At 41.6% G+C, this 22141-nt stretch overlaps 1 protein-coding gene across 3 annotated transcripts; it reads left to right on the top strand.

The window, feature by feature from the left end:
* Positions 1–1096: 1096 nt before the first annotated feature.
* On the top strand, positions 1097–22104 carry fli1rs (Fli-1 proto-oncogene, ETS transcription factor-related sequence). Of its 3 annotated transcripts, none has more exons than XM_083643795.1 (10): positions 1097–1235; positions 10925–11112; positions 12054–12223; positions 15807–16010; positions 16449–16523; positions 17723–17791; positions 17951–18010; positions 18697–18744; positions 19253–19339; positions 20375–22104. In XM_083643795.1, exons 1-10 carry the CDS (start codon positions 1218–1220, stop codon positions 20896–20898), a joined length of 1443 nt encoding a protein of 480 aa, XP_083499921.1. In that variant the 5' UTR covers positions 1097–1217; the 3' UTR covers positions 20899–22104. The 3 variants fall into 3 exon arrangements, with proteins under 3 accessions (XP_083499921.1, XP_083499923.1, XP_083499922.1); XM_083643796.1 differs by lacking the exon at positions 1097–1235 and adding an exon at positions 1664–1759; XM_083643797.1 differs by lacking the exon at positions 19253–19339.
* Positions 22105–22141: the final 37 nt, after the last annotated feature.

Below are 22141 nucleotides of genomic sequence, written 5' to 3'. Positions count from 1 at the left end.
ATGGGCTGATTTGAACATTTTCTTATCAGCTTCTTCAAATGATTGGTGCACTTTCTGGTATGGGGGTAGCCTAATCCAATAAGAATAAGAATAAGAAATTCCAATAAGAAATCCAATAAGTTCACAGGAAGTTGGTTGTTGATGTTGCCCAATAGGGAGATCAATATTTCATAAGGGTAGGAGAGAGCTCATGAAACAGGGTAAAATAGTGATTTTTGTTCGTTTGATTTGTAATAGTCTCTGGTGATAACATATGGAATTAAACCTGCAACAGTTCTCCTTATCCTCACATTATAACAAGCCGTGAAATTGAACTATTCCTCTTTTTGTTTCACATGGGGACACCCAAGCCCTTCAAGGACCCGTGGAGGTCCCCGCAGCCCACTTTGGGAACTACTGGGCAGGATTAAAATAACTATATTCATGAGTCTGGGGCCTCATACTTTCTACCCATCCTCATCTATTAGCCTACAAACATCTGTTCAAAGTCATTCACATCACTGAAATGAATGACATTAATCAGCTTTCTTAACCAAACTCAGTTCCTGTTCAGAATGTGTCTATCGGGAGGACAGAATTTATTTTTGTCAGCACAGGAAAATAGGACAAGTTTGATTCCTGATTGTCCCATGTCTTTCAGATGACATTTACTGTCATACTTTTGAGTTGTAGCCATTTGCGTTTGACACTTCAGGGGCCCTCAACCCACATAACAACAATACTACAATAATAACAAACAACAATAATACAAAATACTAAAATCCCCCAAAACATTTTGTTTCAAATGCAAAATTGTTTTTTTTACACCTCTGTTCTGTCCTCTAACTTAGGGAATAGTTAATTAGCCTACAGCCTAATCACAAACAGAAAGTAGGCTATGGTTATTTTTTTCCTCTGAGAAACAATGTGTTGATTTCATGAGAACTTAAGGAACGCAGCTTGCGCTGTTAAGAGTGACTTCACTTCCCAATTTAGAGAGAACAAGAGAGAGAGAGAGAGAGAGAGAGAGAGAGAGAGAGAGAGAGAGAGAGAGAGAGAGAGAGAGAGAGAGAGAGAAAAAAAGTTGCCATCCGGTTATGGTCTCTGAACGAAAATTGTAACTGCAATGGTTTGCGCCATAGAGTCAATGCACCCCTGCATGAATTGAAGTGAGGTTAGCAGGCTAAATTGGCAGCATTTCCAAACGACTAAATGACAAAGACTGAGAGGCTGCTGCAATGGACTGTACGATAAAGGTAGGTGTTTGATCTGGTTTTAATGTTGGTGAAAATGACAGGCGGCCACCCACAGCAGCGTCTCTAGTGAGAGAGGCGAGGCGGTGATGCGAGCTCCCCACTCTTTCCTTCTTGTACAAAATTTCCTCTTCCTTCCCGTTCGTGGTTGTATGTCGGCTCTATAATAACACAACTAACCACTACATCTTTACACTCCGATAAAACTCTAATTGGTGACCGGTTTACGCATAAAAGAAGATTTCCCAAACAGCGAAATTTTATTTTTTTATTTAACCAAGCTGATCCTGATAGCTGATGGCCAACTGCATTACAAAAAATTACTGGAGAGTGACATAGCCTACTGAGCTTTTAGTGGGCTGAGAAAAACACGATTTTAAATGATGATGAAGAAGAAGAAGGTTTAATTACGAATAGCACGGTCTAGTGCGCATGCAGGTGTCTGTGAAGGCGCCATGGATCAACTTGGACACAATGAGATCCCCCTTCAAAGGCTATAGGAGGACTCATTTCCATCAGATGACATGGTATTTCACATTTCATACTATTACATTTGTTTATTCTTCTAACCATTCTCCCACCATAATAAATGCATAAATACCGTGATTGTCACGAAAAAAGGCTACAAAAAGGCCTTCGTGTATTGTGGCACTTTGAAATTTAACACTGAATGCTGAATATTTAATAAGATGAAGGCAAAAATGTTGGGGCGTTTCTCTTATGATATAATAGGGTGTACCGGCACATATAAAACTATCAAATTATGTTATTTTCAAACTAGGCTCTGCGTCTGCATGGGTATCAATAGCCTGCAACTTAAGGCTATATAGGCTCACATAAAGTTTACGAAACATTATTTTCTGCAGTAGGCCTAAATATTTGCAACTCATTAAATCCTTCGATTTTTCGATGCAATCGCATAATAACAAAGGCCTTCATTCTTTTATAAAACGCAAATGATTATATTAGCTATATGACTAATTCAGCCGATTGCAAAACGAAAGAGTGCATGCGTTTGAAACGTGGGCCTAAACAGATTACGAAATACTTTAGGGAACTAATAGCCCTTTCTATCATGGTTCTTCTTTAAAAACAGACTGGTATAGCCTACATTATGGACATTGGCAGCACCATGACTTTTTATTCAATTTGTATTTTCATTTGCGATTTAATAGCTACCGTAATTGTATGGCTGGTCCAGGGGAAATAAGGACTAAAATGAGCACCGTTTGTGTTGCATTTTGAGAAGAAAATGTTCATCTTTCGTTTTTTACTCCCCCGTTTTTTTAATATATATATAGCCTATTTTTTAGATTAGAGATGCTTTATTGTTATGCTATATTACTGTTTTGTGCACACAGCAGTCTTCAGTCATCAAACAAAATTATTATTCAGATAATAATGATCTTGTATGCCTAGTTGTATTAAAGTACACACTGTTTTTAAGTAAGGTTATTTTAAGTATAATTTATAGCTGCAAACGGGAGCATTTGTCAGGTGTCGTTATCTCAACCCTGCAGGCTTCCTGTCTCAAACCTCAGACTTTCCGCACACATTTCCGCTCCCTGGACCAGAAAAAAGGCAACAAAGCCTTGCCAAACACAAAATGAGTGGATAAACTGAGGCATTGCATTGTTTCAGGTTCACATCGACTCACACAGAGTAGGCTACTATGAGGGTCAGGAGTGAAATGTGCCTGATGCTGGCTGGCTGTGCTGCTGGCTGTGCTGCTCGCAGAGTGCTGCCATGTAGGCAGCTTCAGAGTTGTGAAAACCACATGGTGTTTGTGAAGCTCAAGGCGCAGCTGCTCGGGCCTTTGCAAAATCAGCTTGACTAAACTCTTACTTCTGCTTTCACACTGGCAGCAGAGAAGCTTCACTATTGCACACTTTGTTGACTTGATCTTTGACCTGCTATAGCTGCACCTCCATGTATTTACATCACAAGTCTACACTGTTTCCCCCTTGTTATTGTACCTTAATACCCCCAGACTCTTTTTTTATAGACTGATCTGGAACAAGAACTCAGTGAATTTGTCAAAAAAATATACACATAAACATCAGCACAAAATCTGAGAAAATCACCATGGTGAGAAAGATCCAATAGGCTAATTCAAAAACTTATTCCCCTTCTTCTTTTTATGAATAGCCTATTTGCATGAGATATTATATAACTCTGTATGAGATTATAATATTCATAATAACCCTCAGGTTTCAGTCTGGATGTTTGGAAATAAGGCCTGTGGAGGTTTCTAATCTCATACAACAATGGCTTAAACATTCACAAAGTTTAAAATCTGATAGTTGAGCTCAGTGGGGAAAGTGAAGTCCTTCATCAGTCCAGGAATACTGATGATGATGATGATGATGATGATGATGATGATGGTGGTGGTGATGATGATGATGAAGAAGTGAGATCTGGCAGTAGACTATGCCTGATCTGACCAACACAGAATGACATGAGGATTATTTACTACTGTGAGATTACTGTAGTTTGGATGACGGCACCACAATGTGTCACCACTAATGTGGTGTTCTGCTTGATGGAAAAACATCATCCTCTGTGGCTGATTCTCAACATGATTAACTAGTGCATAAAACCAGTGGATGTTTCATTAAAATGCTAAAATGTATAGAACATTTAGATTCTATTTTTGTAGTATTTTGATACAAAATGACGTTATGAACACAATACAGTTTCTAATGATTCTATTTGTAGTATTTTGATACAAAATTACATTATGAACACAAGACAGTTTCTAATGATTATGCCTAGTCATTATCTAGTGCCTTCTAGAATGTGAAGTGTAAGTGTAAGTGTAAGTGTGTGTGTGTGTGTGTGTGTGTGTGTGTGTGTGTGTGTGTGTGTGTGTGTGTGTGTGTGTGAAGTGTAAAGAGCACCCCGAGCTGACCGAATGGAGCCAGATTTTTTTTAATTCTGTAATTAGGGCCGAATAAATGGGCAAAAATGTCCAATTAGTGGCCAAAATGCTGCAAAACAGGTTCAGCACAATGGAGAGCTCCAGAGTAGAGCAACACACACAGGTGAGCAGTTTGAACCAGCCAGTGAATTCTGGAACAGCACACAGGTTAGCTGAGTTGTAATCAGCTATAAGTCGACTATGAAACCCCTGTGGGGAGAGAGAGGAGAGTCTGCATGCCAACTCTTTGAGCGAGCCCTGACTAAATGGCCAGTCGCACAGGGATGGGTAGTCCGCTAGTGTCAATAAATAGGCCTAACTGATAGAAATGTTCTTACATTATTTTGTGTAAAAATCTGGTTAAATTAAGATAGGAATAATATCATTGTACACAAATTAAGGTACCTTTGATGCCAGCATGGATCAGCTTGGATAGAACACAATCCAAAGAGCCACATCCAAGGATCCTCCATGAGATGACTGGTATTTTGTAGTAATACATACTTGGTTGCAGTTGCGGTTTCTTGTAGGCTAGAAGATGGAACCAGCATCTTGTGTCACTATACTGTGACATTTGCATCGCTGGGGGGGGGGGGGGCACTGCTGTCTGAGGTTGATTTGTAAGACAATCATCTCATTCATGCTATGGAATATACTGTATCTACTGTATCTTTGGATATTCTACCAAAAAGCACTTTCCAATATCTCATAAGGCAGAAACATATGAGTATACCAAAGTGGAACTGGAGATATTTCAGAGTGACTAAGAATCCTTGTCAAAAATGGTGCTATTGTACTTTAAATTACACTGAAATTGTAATCTGCTGAGATCAAAAAGGCTGAAAATCCATCCCAAATAGCACGAAGACTCCACCTGTATGCTGTATGTTCAGGCTACAGCAGGGACACTTACTTGATTAAAATTTAGCAGTTAAATTGCTTAATTAAAATTAATCATCTATCTTTATCAAGATAGCAAGAAGTAATACGGTCTTTGGGGCAAACACCCTGCTCTAAGGCAGTGGTCCTCAAACTCTTTCATGTCAAGGACCCCTAAACTGACACAGATTAGACGGACCCCCATTTGATACAATTTTGTAAAAGGGTCCCCCATCTGATATGATTTTTGCTTTTATGTTTTATTACAGAAAGTGTATGAAAGCCAAGACCAAAACAATCATACATTCTGTCATTGTACATATGATGGTGGTATAGTGAAAATAAATGATCCCCCTTTTTGCTGGAGACCCGCTGGAACCCCCTGAAGGGCCGCTGGAACCCCCTGAAGGGCCCCCTAGGGGTCCCCAGCCCCCACTTTGAGAATCGTTCTAGGGGGGAGACTGCATGATGCAACCTGTAAACTGCTGACTCCCTGCCTCTTATCAAATTCCCATTCAACAACTTTGCATTGTCATAGCTAAAGAAAAAAAAATACTATACTATTATACTATAATACTATATAATACTATAAAAAATGAATTTGAACATAATTTTTTAGGCCCATCTGCATCTGGAAGGTCATGTTTTTAAAAGTTGTTTTGTGTCACTGAGCAACAGGTCGTGCTATGAAACACATTGAACAGGAAGTCACTTGTGGCATTGGCGGTCAGGCCACATTCTGGTATATTTGTATCAGTGTGCAGAGGAGAGAGAGCACGCAGGGGAGATAACCAAAGAGCGGGAGGGAGGGAGTGTGTGTCTGTGGCTGTGAACGCTTGAGTTTGTCATCGAAACTAATGCTGAAGCTGAGTAGCTGCTCATCAGGATAACGTCAAGAGTTTCAGCCTTTTAAGCAAATCTTTTTTAATAAGGCTCGGTTCACACTTAGAATGATAACTATAACTATAAACAATAAGTAGATAGAATGGCTCTCACACTACAACTATAACTATGAAACAGCCAAACAACAACATCCCGACAACTATAATGATATTCTTGGTTCCATCTGAGAGCAACTTTTTATAGTTATATCATTCTAAGTGTGAATGTGCCTAGCCTTTTTTCCTCTGTGTAATACTGCTGTTGATTCTCATGAGAATTTGCTGTCCACAGCCTGTTTTACCCTGCTCTCAGCCAACTGTTTCACTTCTGCACTGAGTAAAGGCCTCCGAAGGCCAGAGCAGGGACACAGACAGACAGACAGACAGACAGACAGGCAGGCAGACAGGCAGGCAGAAAGACAGACAGACAGACAGACAGACAGACAGGCAGGCAGGCAGGCAGGCAGGCAGGCAGACAGACAGGCAGGCAGAAAGACAGACAGACAGACAGACAGACAGACAGACATGCAGACAGACATACAGACAGACAGACAGGCAGGCAGAAAGACAGACAGACAGACAGACATGCAGACAGACAGACAGACAGAAATGCAGACAGACAGACAGACAGACAGACAGACAGACAGACACACAGGCAGGCAGGCAGGCAGGCAGACATTCAGACAGACATGCATGCAGACAGACAGACAGACAGACAGACAGACAGACAGACAGACAGACAGACATGCAGACAGACAGACATTCAGACAGACAAGCAGGCAGGCAGAAAGACAGACAGACAGACAGACATGCAGACAGACATGCAGACAGACAGACATGCAGACAGACAGACATGCAGACAGACAGACAGACAGACATACATGCAGACAGACAGACAGACAGACAGACAGACAGACAGACAGACAGGCATGCAGACAGACAGACAGACAGACATGCAGGCAGAAAGACAGACAGACAGGCATGCATGCAGACAGACAGACAGACAGACAGGCATACATGCAGACAGACAGAGAGACAGACAGGCATGCATGCAGACAGACAGACAGACAGACAGACAGACATGCAGGCAGAAAGACAGACATGCAGGCAGAAAGACAGACAGACAGACATGCAGGCAGACAGACAGACATGCAGACAGACAGACAGACAGACAGGCATGCAGACAGACAGGCATGCAGACATGCAGACAGACAGACAGGCATGCAGACAGACAGGCATGCAGACAGACAGACAGGCATGCAGACAGACAGGCATGCAGGCATGCAGACATGCAGACAGACAGACAGACAGACAGACATGCAGATAGACAGACAGACAGACAGACAGACAGACAGACAGACATACAGACAGACAGACAGACAGACAGACAGACAGGCATGCAGACATGCAGACAGACAGGCAGAAAGACAGACAGGCAGAAAGACAGACAGACAGACAGACAGAGATAGAGATAGAAAGAAGAGGGAGAAAGATGGAGACAGGGGGAAAGAGGATAGTGCAACAGAAGTAGCTGAACACACAAAAAAGTGAGTGCTAGAGGTAGAAAAAGGGACTGTGGTGAAAATAAAGCTGAGCAGAAGAACGATATGGAGGCTGACCTATCTAACTCCCGTGTCACGTGTAAACTGAGTGCACACATTTGAAGTTGTGTTTTTAGTAGCCCACACTGATAAGAGTAGTTTAGGTGCAAAATTAGCTGGAAAACTCTGACATATATCTCTCTCTCTTCCCTTCCCTTCTCTCTCTCTCCTCTCTCCTCTGCTCTCTCTACCCTATGGCTCTTCTTCTTCTTCTTCTTCTTCTTCTACTCTATCTTCTCTATTCTCTTGCTATGCTTGCTTTTTTATAAGCTTTATATAAGTTGTTCAATTCCATTTGTTGATTGTGCTTATAGTAAGCACAATAAAACAGTATTATAGTTAGACCTAGCAAGACACATTCTCTGTAATGTCCTCTGAGACATGCTTGTGAATTAGGGCTATACAAATAAACTTGACTACTCTATTTGAGCTCTGGTTTTAAATGTTGAGCATTAATATCAAGTGCAATTGTTTTGCTGACAAAATATATTATAATGTGGCCTGGGAATGAAACCTGTTGCATGTGCTTGCTTTAAAAAGGCTGCACCCATTACCCTACTACGGCTATGCCTTCAGCAAAGGATCCCACACTGCTGAGTGCTGACTCCTGTATCAGTTTGTCTGCAACCTGGAGGAAATGCCAAACTGTGTGCCATGCATTAAGATCTGCTTTACAATGCTGCCGCAACAACAATTGAGCTAAAAAAAACTACACACACACACACACACACACACACACACACACACACACACACACACACACAATGGAACGGCGGCACTTAGAACTTCAATCAAGCTATACTCTTCTTGCAGTCCAATGCACCCAACCCCTTCTCTTCAGACCATGGGTCTTATAGGGTTGTTTTCCAGCTTTAAAATGACACACATTTTTACATGGTGCCCGCCCCCCTCCCCATTTCCTCTCCCTTGGCCTGTGCCAAAAGGTTCCTCTGCACATGGGGGCCAGGTTTCCTGTAGGCCACTGAAAAAGCACCGCATTGACGTCCAAGGCCCGAAGACAATGCTCAACTCCTCTAAACAAACATGCACTTACACCCACTTAGACTCCCTCGCATCACACATGCACACACTACACATGTGTACACACACACACACACACACACACACACACACGCACACGCACACACACACACGCATGCATACACTATACATGCACACACACACACAAACACACACACACACACACGCACGCACGCACGCGCACGCACGTACGCACGCACACACACACACACACACACACACACACACACACACACACACACACACACACACACACGCACACACTAACACACTAACACATGCACACACTAACACATGCACCCACTTTGGCTACTTGAACAGTGCACAGGACAACAGGTCCTGTCCTCACCCCCTGCCCACCTCACAGACACAACACACATGCACACACACGCACACCCACACACTCAGGCAAGTGCCATCTTAAGGTAGTGTGGTGTTTTATATATATACTGTATATATATATAATTATATATAATATATTATATATAATATAGAATTTATAATTATATATGTATATAATTTGTTAAGCCTTTGTCAGCATGAAACACAGGAAGCAGCGCAAAAACGGACTCAAATCTTGATCAGACTCCACCTTAAGACAACTCCACCCCCCACCACCACCACCTCCCTGACCTCAATCCTAACGAAATAAAACTGTGGTGAAGATTATTGAGCTTCTTTAAGATTAGAGACAATACAGCAACGTCTCTCTCATGGCTTCTTTCAGACATACTTAATGTTTTACTTTGCATTCCACTTCTGAGTGTTTGTTTATTGTTTATGGTTGGAGGCTTTTCACTCTGCTGTCAAGATTCAACACAAAACACAATTTATTTATTTATTTATTTATTAACAGACAGATTATGGTTCAGAATGTGTTGGCTTGGTAGTTCACTAATGCATCTGGGCCTTACAGGGATAAATAAATACATTTCTAAAGACTTAAACGAAACGCCTCTTTAATATGACAAGTCCAAATTGTTGTGAGCTTGGAAGTAAGGTTGTGCCGTAATAATATTCTTACACCAAAGATTTGATGAACCACCTAGTAAAAGGTTGTGTAGCCTACTTTTAATCTTTTTAAATATTTAACCCCATAAACTAACCTCATACAGACATAAAATACCATTTAGCCTAAAGATCAATGAATATGTAACACATTCTGACTGCTTTTGCTAAAATAGTCAGATAGAATGTTGTACTTTGATTCAAGTGTTTTAATTTATGTATGTATGTATGTATGTATGTATGTATGTATGTATGTATGTACCGGTATGTATATACGCATGCATGCATGCATGCATGCGTGTGTGCGTGTGCATGTGTGTGTGTGTGTGTGTGCGTGTGTGTGTGTGCGTGTGTGTGTGTGTGTGTGTGTGTGTGTGTGTGTGTGTATGTATGTATGTATGTATGTACGTACTGTATGCATGTATATATTTATTTATTTACATATTTGTTCATATGTCAGGGACAATGCATAATAGACATTGTTGCAGGTTAAAAACATGTAACACACATGCATTGCTTGAGGGTTTCTAACTAAAATACAAAATACAATAATTGCAGGTTGCGATATCAGATCTAGAGAAGGTTCATAGTTAACACTAGTGGTGGGGCAATATATTTATCTCACGATACGATTCGATAAGCGAATGTAAACAATTTAAAAATGTCATTACAAAGGGAAAAAATAATATAATTTGGATGGAGAGCTTGTGATGGACAAGATATAATTTGTTATTAGTACAGCAGAATAAAAAAAACATATCATTTTTGTTGAATTTCGATATATTGTCCCATCCCTAGTTACATTTTTATATTGAAATATATTGAATTTGGATCTATTGTCCCATCCTTACATGTCCAAGTCAGGGGTGGACATACAGTATGGGGGCCCTATAGGCAAAGGCAAGCATGGGGGGTCCCAAAATCCCAACTCTCCCCTTCTCCCGCTTTTTAATCGATCCTTTCTATCTACTGTATATATAAATGTGGGTAGCTTTGCTTTTTTAACTTCTTTTTCAGAAATGAATCCACTGGCAAGGTCTGAGAATGAGCTTAAAGTTAGTATAGTAAAATCTCACGAGAAGTTGCCTGACAGACTAGTCATGGTGGTCACGACTCAAGATTGGAATAATTTATTGTAACAAAAATAGTTCTTCAAAACTAAATTTACAAATAAGTTTACATTAGTTCTACTCTCGTCTTTTGTGGGGTCCTTTTGCTGCAGGGGCCTAAGGCAGGTACCTCCCTCAGACCAGCCCTGGTCCCAGTTAAGCTGCGGTGTGGAAAACATGTAGCAGCTGAGTGGTCACTTTCCACACGTTGTGACCCTCACAGTAAACTGTCTGTCTGTGATGTTGTGGACAGGAAGCGTTGTCCGTGGTGAGCGAGGACCAGTCCATGTTCGAGCCGCCCTACAGCAGTGCGGCCCCTGCCATGCACATGAAGGCTGACGGCAGCTACAGCCAGGCCTCCAAGCTGAGCCCGGAGCCCCCGGAGCCCGAGTGGGCGGGGCAGAACCCCGGGAAGAGAGGCGAGCACGTCAACGGAACCAGGTGAGTCAGGACCGGCCGAGGTCAGAGGGGACCACACGTTCCCGTAACATCTGACTGTCCCCTCGTTATCTCTCCATTTCTAAATTCTGTGTTTTTCCACAGCCTGATTCATTCTTTTTGATTTTCTTTGAACAGATGTAAGCACGTGTCTCTTGTTAGTCTATGCTACAGATCGTTAATAACCTTGTAACTCCAATTTGTCCAAAGTTTTAACTTCAATTGCAGGATTATAGGCCTACATTGTCAGGTTCTACAACCTGCAGTCCAGGGCTTATAAACATGTTTAAAACCTGGGGGTGACATTAAGGTTTTCACCCAAAAAAAGTTACAGGACCCAACAGCTTCTCTTTTCCATTCTTCATCCTCTTCCTGCCCCACTATGCCCATAGCTTCACTCCTCATGACCCTATTCTTGATAAGGACAGAAGAGTTTAAAAAAATCTATATATGGATGCTTGGAAGGTGTAATTGGGATCATTTTATATAAATATGTTTCTTGGTCATGCTGTTATGCTCTCATATGGTTGGGCTGCTGCAAAACTCTAGCCCGGAGAATGTAATAATGTTTTTGTCATCAAAATAAAAATTCTTCCTAAATATACAGTAGGCGACATCTTATTTAAATATACACTACTACCTATCTTATTTTTACCATGATATGAACATTTAGGCTGGTATTCTATGTCTGCTGATAGTAGCTGGGCAATATGCTTGAATTGGGCCACTAGACTCTGAGGGTTATTCTCCACAATAACAGATATCACAATGTTTGAAATGACAGGGCGTACTGAGCCTGATTATCAATATTTCCAAACTTTTTATGCGGCTTCCACACTTTTCAAGACCTGGAAATGATCTCATTCTTCTTCCACACTTTTTCACATTTTCCAGCTTCATATGGAACATAGCAATCTAAATCCTGTCCCCTTTGTCCGGTCTAGTCGTGAATCCCCCGTGGACTGCAGTGTGACCAAGCGCTCCAGACATATGAGCAGCAATGACGGGGCCCAGATGGGGTACCAGGCGTCGTACCCCGAGCCACGGGCCAGCCCCCACAACACCACCCCTCCCAGCAATGCCACAGAGGAGAAGAGGGTCATCGTGCCAGCAGGTGAGATGACTCACTTCTGTTTACGACCACACAGTAGCTGGAAATCGCCCTCAATCACCCTCCACTCTCACATGAGGCGATGTCACAAGAGCGGGCACACATTTGGCTAGTGCAATATCAGTAATTAAATCAGAAGTGGGCATAGAGTGTGTTTGTGTATCTAATTAAATCAGAGGTGGGCATAGAGTGTGCTTAAATCGGAGGGGGGCATAGAGTGTGTTTAAATCGGAGGGGGGCATAGAGTGTGTTTAAATCAGTGGTGGGCATAGAGTGCGTTTAAATCAGAGGTTGGCATAGTGTGTGTTTAAATCAGAGGTGAACATAGAGTGTGTTTAAATCAGAGGTTGGCATAGTGTGTGTTTAAATCAGAGGTTGGCATAGTGTGTGTTTAAATCAGAAGTTGGCATAGGGTGTGTTTAAATCAGAGGTTGGCATACTGTGTGTTTAAGTCAGATGTGGGCATAGAGTGTGTTTAAATCAGAGGTTGGCATAGTGTGTGTTTAAATCAGAGGTGGGCATAGAGTGTGTTTAAATCAGAGGTTGGCATAGAGTGTGTTTAAATCAGAAGTTGGCATAGGGTGTGTTTAAATCAGAGGTTGGCATACTGTGTGTTTAAGTCAGATGTGGGCATAGAGTGTGTTTAAATCAGAGGTTGGCATAGTGTGTGTTTAAATCAGAGGTGGGGATAGAGGGTGTTTAAATCAGAGGTGGACATAGTGTGTGTTTAAATCAGAGGTTGGCATAGTGTGTGTTTAAATCAGAGGTTGGCATAGTGTGTGTTTAAATCAGAGGTTGGCATAGTGTGTGTTTAAATCAGAAGTGGGCATAGAGTGTGTTTAAATCAGAGGTGGACATAGAGTGTGTTTAAATCAGAGGTTGGCATAGTGTGTGTTTAAATCAGAGGTTGGCATAGAGTGTGTTTAAATCAGAGGTGGGCATAGACTAGAGTGTGTTTGTGTATCCATTCCAAGCCTTCTTCCTCCTGTTGCTACTCTCCTGTGCCATTGCAAAATAATAATACCTTTTACCCCGGACCCCACATAGAGAAACACTCGTATAACTTTACTTTACTTTATTTCATTTGGCAGACGCCTTTCTCCAAAGCGACGTACATACAGAAAATGACAAGCATAGATCATGTAACATACATAGTGGAAAGCAGAGATAATGAAAAAGATAAATAAAATAACTCATATGTCTGAAGTGTGGTAGTAGCACCCAGGCATTTTAATACCACCGTAGGCTGCATGTATCAACAAAATCTGTCGTCCATGTTGACTGCAGAGAGAACATGCAGCAGGAGTAGGCTAGATGTGTCATGAGCTGATCTGATCTCTTTCCTGTTTACTTTACACAGAACCTCATGTCGCAGCCTCTTCTTATCAGACAAACAGCCTTTTCAGCTTTAACAGTAATGAGTGAGTCAAAAAGACTTTCACATTCAAAATCACACCTGCGATGATGGGGTAAAAACCTTGTATCTCCCAAATGTCAACTTTTTAGTTGACAGCTTTGTTTTCAGTTTGACCACCTTTTTTCCCCACAAGACCTTTTGAAGCCTGAATAATTTTCTCAATCCATAAAACTAAAAGCTGCTTTTGAATTTTAAACATAAAAATCACCAGAATTGGAATTATTAGATGACAGCAGTGTTAAGTCATAAATCTTTGAGTAGGTTCTAGTCATTCAACTTGATATAAACAAAGACATACTGTACTTCTATGTGAGTCATTAGCAGCTATGAGCAGAGCATGTGTAAAGCATGCATGATTCAGTCTCTGGAGGGCTCCCACTTTGATGCTCCTGGGAGCTCCAGTGGATCTTTTCAATTCAGCGCCGTGGAATCCGACATGATTTGCCAATGAGTCACTAGACTGTATAATACACGGATGTTACATCACAGCTGCATGTGTTAAACAAGGACAATCAAGACCCAAGGGTGTGGTGGCTTCTGTACACATGTCAGACTACTGTCTATTATTATTCACTATGCGAAGTTATTGTTTGCTACTGGAAATGAGCTACCTGAGTAACACTGATGGTAAACCTGTACTGTATTGGTATCATGCCAAATCTTTGCTATGAATACCAATTTTAACACATCTAAAAGTGCCAAGAGGTATCAAACTTTTCTTTAGGAATGGCCGATTCCTACAATGAGAACTCAAATCTTTATGGGCATTTATATCAAGGAAATCAACACAGCAAAGTGTATTTCTATTTTAAAGAACAGATATAGCATGGACAAATGTTAAATAACTACAAAAATAATTCACTCTTGCCTAATCCGATGTGTTTTCATTCAAGAACTGAATCATTGAAACATGTACTATTTTAAACTGATATATCAACACAAATACTGCCAGTATGGTACGAGTATTCCTAGTAATATCCAGCCTTACCATGCTGTTTGTCCACAGTCGCTTATGATTATTTCTGTATGACTCTCCTCCCTCCACCCTCTGCACCCTCTTCCTCTTTATGAGCATTTTGATTCATGAAACCAACACAGCAGGGTCTATTTCTGCTTCAATCAGCAGAGAGCTTGTACAAATGGTCAACAACTACACAAATATTTAAATTGTTTGCACACTCAGACCAGCTCAGTGACCTTGTGGTCTGAGTGTCTGCCCTGAGACTGGGGGGTTGTGAGTTCGATCCCCGGCCGAGTCATACCAAAGACTATAAAAATGGGACCCATTGCCTCCCTGCTTGGCACTCAGCATCAAAAGGGTTGGAATTGGGGGGTTAGATCACCAAATGATTCCCGAGCACAGCACTGCTGCTGCTCACCGCTCCCCCAGGGGATGGGTCAAATGCGGAGAACAAATTTCGCACACTCAGGTGTGTGACAATCGTTGGGACTTTACCTTTACCTTTACGTTATTCAAACATGTTTTTAATCAACAGAGATAGTGAAACAAGTACTATTTTATATCTGGTGCTTCCCAAAACCACAACTCTCAGAACTGGTACAGCTTTCTAAGTATTTCCAGGGCTATCCAACCTTGCCATGTCATAAACAAATCAGTTTGACCACAGTAACTTATTTCTCTCTGACTCTACTCCCTCCAGTCTCCTTCACCGTCTTCTTTATGGGGATTTTTATTAAATCAACAGAGCAGGGTCCATTTCTACTTCATGTGCAAATCTTAAACATCTAGAAATATAAGTCATTCTGTTTCCTATATTCAAATGTGTTTTCATTCAACAAAGAGGTATTGAAACATTTTACAACTGGTATCAAAACAGGTACCAGAACCACTGCTGGTATCTAACTATTTCCATAAGAAGCCATACCATCTCCTATAAACAAATCAGTTTGACCACAATCACTTAGGGCAGATAGTACAAAATGTTAAACAACTAGAAACAGAATTCATTCTTCAATCTTTAATCAAATGTGTTTTCATTCAACAAAGAGGTATTGAAACATTTTACAACTGCTATCAAAACAACAGGTATCAGAACCAGTGCTGGTATCTATTTCCATATCAAGCCCTACCGTCTCCTAAATCAATTTGACCACAGCCACTTATGATGTTCTCTGCATGTCTCCCCTCCGTCCTCTCTCTGGGCCCAGACCCAGAGGTTTGGACACAGGACCATGTGAGGCAGTGGCTGGACTGGGCCATCAAGGAGTACGTCCTGGAGGAGGTAGACGTGATGCTGTTCCAGGCTCTGGACGGCAAGGCGCTCTGCAAGATGGTCAAGGAGGACATGATGCGTCTCACGTCGGCCTACAATGCAGATATCCTGCTCTCACACCTCAATTACCTCCGGCAGAGTAAGACCTGCCTCACAGCCAACACGTAACCCCCCTCACAGCCAACACGTAACCCCCCTCACGGCCAACACGTAACCCGCCTCACGGCCAACACGTAACCCCAGCTGATAACATTGTTCAGCATTCCCCGCCTGTCACATTTCGACCAGGCAAAACGTTTTTCATTGTTCTGTGGCCCAGCCATTTCACTCACATTTCACTACACAGAAATAGACATAAGAGAATATTTTCAGTAAATGTCACAGTGAAATATGTCAGTAAGTGAATTAGTTGAATTTACAGTTCAATATTTGTCTTACTTTATTTTGTAATGTATTTTATTGTATTACATTTTTAACTGGTCTTTTAATGTTATGCTATATTGCTATATATAATAATGCTATATTTAATGACACCCCAAATTCTACCCATTGACTTTTTTGCTGGTCTTTCCTCCAGGTAGCCCTACATTCTCTTACCCCACAACTCCCACCAACAATACACCACAACAACCCAGACTACAGGTGAAATCAGGTAAGAACCAACCTCATTCGCTTTGCATTAAAGTCACAGGGAAACAGCTTTAAGATGGTATCTTGCTTCTGTAATTCAATGCATCTCTGTGTTAAACAGGATGTTTGGGGCGGGACATATTGTGCAAAGGGACTGCTCAAAAGTTTTCCAAAGTTCAAAATGCTTTGCAGTGCAACATAATCTTGAAGTGTCTCACACCTCGCATTCTTTACAAAGAATAAATCCCAGCCAATGGGATGCAACCATGGAAATGGAAAGAAGGTGTTTAGGGGTGAACATCCAAAAATACACGGGGCGGGGGGGCGGATTGGGGGGGGGAGTTGCAGGTTTTATATAATGAGATTGTTATTCAAACATCTGTGATGGTATTATTGGTTGGAATTTGGACATAACCACAAAAATATGCTGTGTTCCAAGAACCAAAAGTAATGGGACTAATGGGAAATGTGAGAAAATAATCTTTTGTTCTTGAGGCAGTTGTTAAAAAGGTATACATGATGATATATATATATATGGAAAATTAGCTAACAAGGTGGAAAAGTCATTTTTCTTTATTTCATTGTGACTTTAAACACTTTCATTAGCACTCAATATATGAAAACAGATGTATTTCTCAAAGTAATGCCTCTTTTAAATGTATTTTAAGTCTAGTGGCTGCCATGAGCCAGCCATCATATAATGTTATGGTCTGTGTTTTTGGGTGTGGGTCAATGCATAGACTTCAGGGTCACAATCTCAAACCCATCACAAAGGAGCAGTAAGGAAAACGACTTGAATGATTTAGCGATTTAAAAATAATGTGTTGAGTTTCAGCACCATGTTACATAGTTTCAAGAGTCTAAAGGGTTCTTGGCACAGCGCTGGCCTCAGTCGACGACTCTTTGATGAGTCCACAACTCAACAGCCAGTTTCAGACAGGAAACAGCTGCACCGGCGCAGGAAATGGGGGGTATGGGTCCCGCTTTGGGACACAATTCACAATCTTGTGGCGACAGGGGCCCGAACAAAAGAACACTCGCCCCAAGAAACCGTGGGTCATCTTCAGCTATCCCATGTCTGCCCTCCCACTCTTATCACTCCTTCTTGGTCTCCATTTAAGGACTTCCTCCCAACTTAAGCTTAACTGTCCACTTCAAAGCCTTTGTCTAACCGCGTGCCTGTCAGTGTCTAGTCTCATATTTGGCTCTTTTTTTGTGCAGAGAGCAACTATGATGAGATCAGCCGTCGGAACAGCTGGCCAGCAAACACCATGACTGCAGTGCCAAAAGGTACAATAACAAAAACCAAAGGAGATATGAAACAAGTGTCATGATGAATTTGTTCTTCATGCAGCAATGACAGCTGTTTTGCATATAACTGCTCTTTATAAAAGGTACAACAGAAGACCAAGTAATTTGACCTAAGTGATTTTCTTTCCTGGTTTGCAGCTTCTTCCATGGAGCATCAACACAGCAGAGTTACAGAGCCGGCTCCCAGGATTGTGCAAGGTGTGGATGCCACTCCTCCTAGCTATTAATCATGATTAAGGATGCACTTGTATATCAGCAATCATCGGTATCTGCTGATGTTAAGACGTTTTTGCATATATCGGTATCGATCCGATGAGCAAAATAACAACAATGTTAATATCGGTTATCGGTATCGACCTCAATTTTCATATTGAGAGAAAACAATGCCATAAATCTATGATTTATGGGCTTTTCCAAATGTTTTGGAAATACATGACTTTTTCAAATGTTTTGGAACACATGACTTTTTCAAATGTTTTGGAAATACATGACTTTTTCAAATGTTTTGGAAATACACGACTTTTTCAAATGTTTTGGAAATACATGACTTTTTCAAATGTTTTGGAAATACATGACTTTTCCAAATGTTTTGGAAATACATGACTTTCAATTGTTTTGGAAATACATGACTTTTTCAAATGTTTTGGAAATGCATGACTTTTTCTAATTCACAATGTTTACAAGTGTTTTTCAGGATGTATGATTAAACAAACTTGTTTTTATACAGATCATATCTACATCAGTAAATATTGGTTATCGGCCATAAGAGCAATGTTAATATCAGTTATCGGTTGTTCATATTCATATCTGTGCATCCCTAATCAACATCTGTTAATAAGAGAGAAGAAGTCAAACCATAATTATGTGATGTTTCTTCCTCACAGACCCGTACCAGACGTTAGGGCCCCTTAGCAGTCGACTAGCCAACCCAGGTAAGAATGTAATGCACCATAAGAACAAGAAATGAAGCTCAAGCAAATGAGGCCTTTACACTGTCTGCTTTGGTAGCATGAGAGAGAAAGCAAGGGCTGGCACTCCTTCAAACACATGAGAGAGCAAGCAAGGGTTGGCTATCCTTCAAACACATGAGAGCAAGCAAGAGCTGGCACTCCTTAAAACACATGAGAGAGCAAGCAAGGGCTGGCACTCCTTAAAACACATGAGAGCAAGCAAGGGCTGGCACTCCTTCAAACACATGAGAGCAAGCAAGGGCTGGCACTCCTTCAAACACATGAGAGCAAGCAAGGGCTGGCACTCCTTCAAACACATGAGAGAGCAAGCAAGGGCTGGCACTCCTTAAAACACTTGAGAGAGCAAGCAAGGGCTGGCACTCCTTAAAACACATGCAAAGTAGCCAGATAATTGCATCACACTTACCTAGAGACAAAATCTGGCTTCCCTCTCACCAAAATGACTGTCTGCCCTGCTGTTTCCTCACAGAAGGCCAAGCCCTCAGCTCATCCAAGAACCGAACAGGCAAACAAAGTCCGTACAGGCTCCCTGACCCCAGCGCTCACAGGCCTGTGGGTAGGTTTCTGCCCGCTGTCTGTCACTTCTTCCAAGCTGCACAGTGAAAAGGTCACATTTGGTGAAAAAATAGGCTCTGAGGTCTTAACTCTTACTGCTGGCAAAGACTTCCAGCCACTTCAGTTACCTCCTGAGATAGCTTTGTAAAACAAAAACAATGAGCTGTCCATGGTGCTGTGTTAAGTCGATTTGTCTTATTAAAAGAAAATATATTTTTCTACAAGGTTACTTGATTCTCAAATGATTATATCCTCTCAAATATAATCTTCTCTAAAAAAAAGGTACATTTACAAATAAAGGGCTTAAGATAGCCTAGAGAGAATCATCAAATGAAGCCTGCGTTAGTTCATTCAAGACATGGAAGTCATAGGCTACGCCCCAGCTGTAACCAGCTGACAGCCGCCAATTGGATCATCGTTTAACTATTCGCCAATCACAGCCAGTCTCACAACAAGGCGGTCCGTTTAAAAATGGCCTCCTTTCTCACTCTGTTCTGCGCTTCATCTATGCTGACACTTATCACTGCGGCTGCTGGCAAAGCTTTGCCTCCACCACCCCAGCCTCCACCTTCTAGCTCAAGTCTGCATATCCAAAGGCTTATCATGTATTCTAGCTCTGGAGTCTGCATGGCTCAAAATGTGAACATGTTTCCATGTCTTGCTTAAGGTTCCCTCTGTTACTCATTATGGCTTTTAAATTTATCTGCATCTTGTATCCCTATGGGGGATTTTTGCAGCCCTCCCACGCTGCTGGCCGGTTTAGGGAGGAGCATCTTCTGTAAAGAGCGGAGCCTTCAACGCCAAACATAACTGTATTCTCATTTATGCAATAAATGGTTAAATCTATGACGAGAGTGTTCTTGAATGAATTGTATTTATTAGTGAGTTTAAATTTCATGTCAGCAGCAATCACTTTGTTGGGCATTTAGACACAAACATTCCCCACGGCTTCTCCTGGTAGATCAATATATATCTTCAGCCTTGCTTTGTGTCAAAACCAAACCTCTAACTGTCCCCCGCCCATTTTCCCTCAAAGGCTCAGGGCAGATCCAGCTGTGGCAGTTCCTGCTGGAGCTGCTGTCTGACAGCAACAATGCGAGCATCATCACCTGGGAGGGCACCAACGGCGAGTTCAAGATGACCGACCCCGACGAGGTGGCCAAGCGCTGGGGCGAGCGCAAGAGCAAACCCAACATGAACTATGACAAGCTGAGCCGTGCCCTCCGCTACTACTACGACAAGAACATCATGACTAAAGTGCATGGCAAGCGATACGCCTACAAATTTGACTTCCAAGGAATCTCACAGGCACACCAGAACCACACAGCAGAGGGGGGGATCGTTAAGTACCAGACTGAGATGCCTTACGTCCAGCCCTACCACAGCCACCAGCCCAAAATGAACTTCATGGGTGGCCATCCCGCTCCCATGCCCGTGTCCCCTGGCAACTTTTTCGGCCCTCCCTCACCATACTGGAACTCAGCCAACAGCCCCATCTATCCCGGCTCAGCCATGCCCAGACATCCTGCCACTCACTCCCACCTTAGCTCATATTACTGAGCTTTCAAATAAAAGCCCCCACCTGAGCTCATATTACTGAGCTTTCAAAATAAAAGCTCCCACCTGAGCTCATATTACCGAGCTTTCAAAATAAATGCTCCCACCTGAGCTCATATTACTGAGCTTTCAAATAAAAGCCCCCACCTGAGCTCATATTACTGAGCTTTCAAAATAAAAGGTCCCACCTGAGCTCATATTACTGAGCTTTCAAAATAAAAGGTCCCACCTGAGCTCATATTACTGAGCTTTCAAATAAAAGCCCCCACCTGAGCTCATATTACTGAGCTTTCAAAATAAAAGGTCCCACCTGAGCTCATATTGCTGAGCTTTCAAAATAAAAGGTCCCACCTGAGCTCATATTACTGAGCTTTCAAATAAAAGGCCCCCAACTGAGCTCATATTACTGAGCTTTCAAATAAAAGCCCCCACCTGACCTCATATTACTGAGCTTTCAAATAAAAGCCCCCAACTGAGCTCATATTACTGAGCTTTCAAAATAAAAGCCCCCACCTGAGCTCATATTACTGAGATTTCAAAATAAAAGCTCCCACCTGAGCTCATATTACTGAGCTTTCAAAATAAAATCTCCCACGTGAGCTCATATTACTGAGCTTTCAAATAAAAGGTCCCACCTGACCTCATATTACTGAGCTTTCAAAATAAAAGCTCCCACCTGAGCTCATACTGAGCTTTCAAATAAAAGTTTGGGAGAGGAAACGCCCCAAAAATGCTACAAGACATATGCACAATCCATCTAGGACGCATCTGATCTGACCCCTCCATGAAATGAAGGTGATATGACGCTATGGTCTGTGTATAAAAGGGCAATGTTATCACTGTAATATTGTCATTCTTAAAATGGACAAAAGAAAACGTGAAAGTGAAGTATTTCCATGAAGAGGAATGGAAGAGGTCTGTAAGATTGTGTGAATACACTGATACATTATACAGTATTACGGTTATTCAGTTGTTAGGAAACCAAGTTTGTGTTTTTCCATTTTGTAAGTACCTTGTTTGATAGTAGCTGTTGTAAAAACAAGTCACAAACTGCATAACTGTTTTGTCAGTTTTAATTCTGTCCAATAGGTCAAATTTGCAGTTATCACATTAATTGACCTGGCATTTGTAAAAGTGAAATTGTACAGAATGTTTGTTATGTAGCAATAAAACATTTACTCGTGAAAAAAGCTAATAAATAATGCTTATACCTGAAAATTGACTCCATCATTTACAGACTCAATAG

Source organism: Poromitra crassiceps (assembly GCF_964638095.1).
Source record: "Poromitra crassiceps genome assembly, chromosome: 1".
Classification (NCBI taxonomy): domain Eukaryota; kingdom Metazoa; phylum Chordata; class Actinopteri; order Beryciformes; family Melamphaidae; genus Poromitra; species Poromitra crassiceps.
The sequence above is the reverse complement of the archived record's forward strand: the minus strand, read 5'-3'. Positions and strand labels throughout refer to the sequence as shown.

Bases quoted from the DNA above. Each gene is read 5' to 3' on its own strand.
- fli1rs (XM_083643795.1), top strand. The intron at 16,524-17,722 runs GTAAGAACCAAC...TTTTTTGTGCAG, and splicing joins CAGACTACAGGTGAAATCAG to AGAGCAACTATGATGAGATC. The intron at 18,011-18,696 runs GTGTGGATGCCA...TCTTCCTCACAG, and splicing joins GGCTCCCAGGATTGTGCAAG to ACCCGTACCAGACGTTAGGG.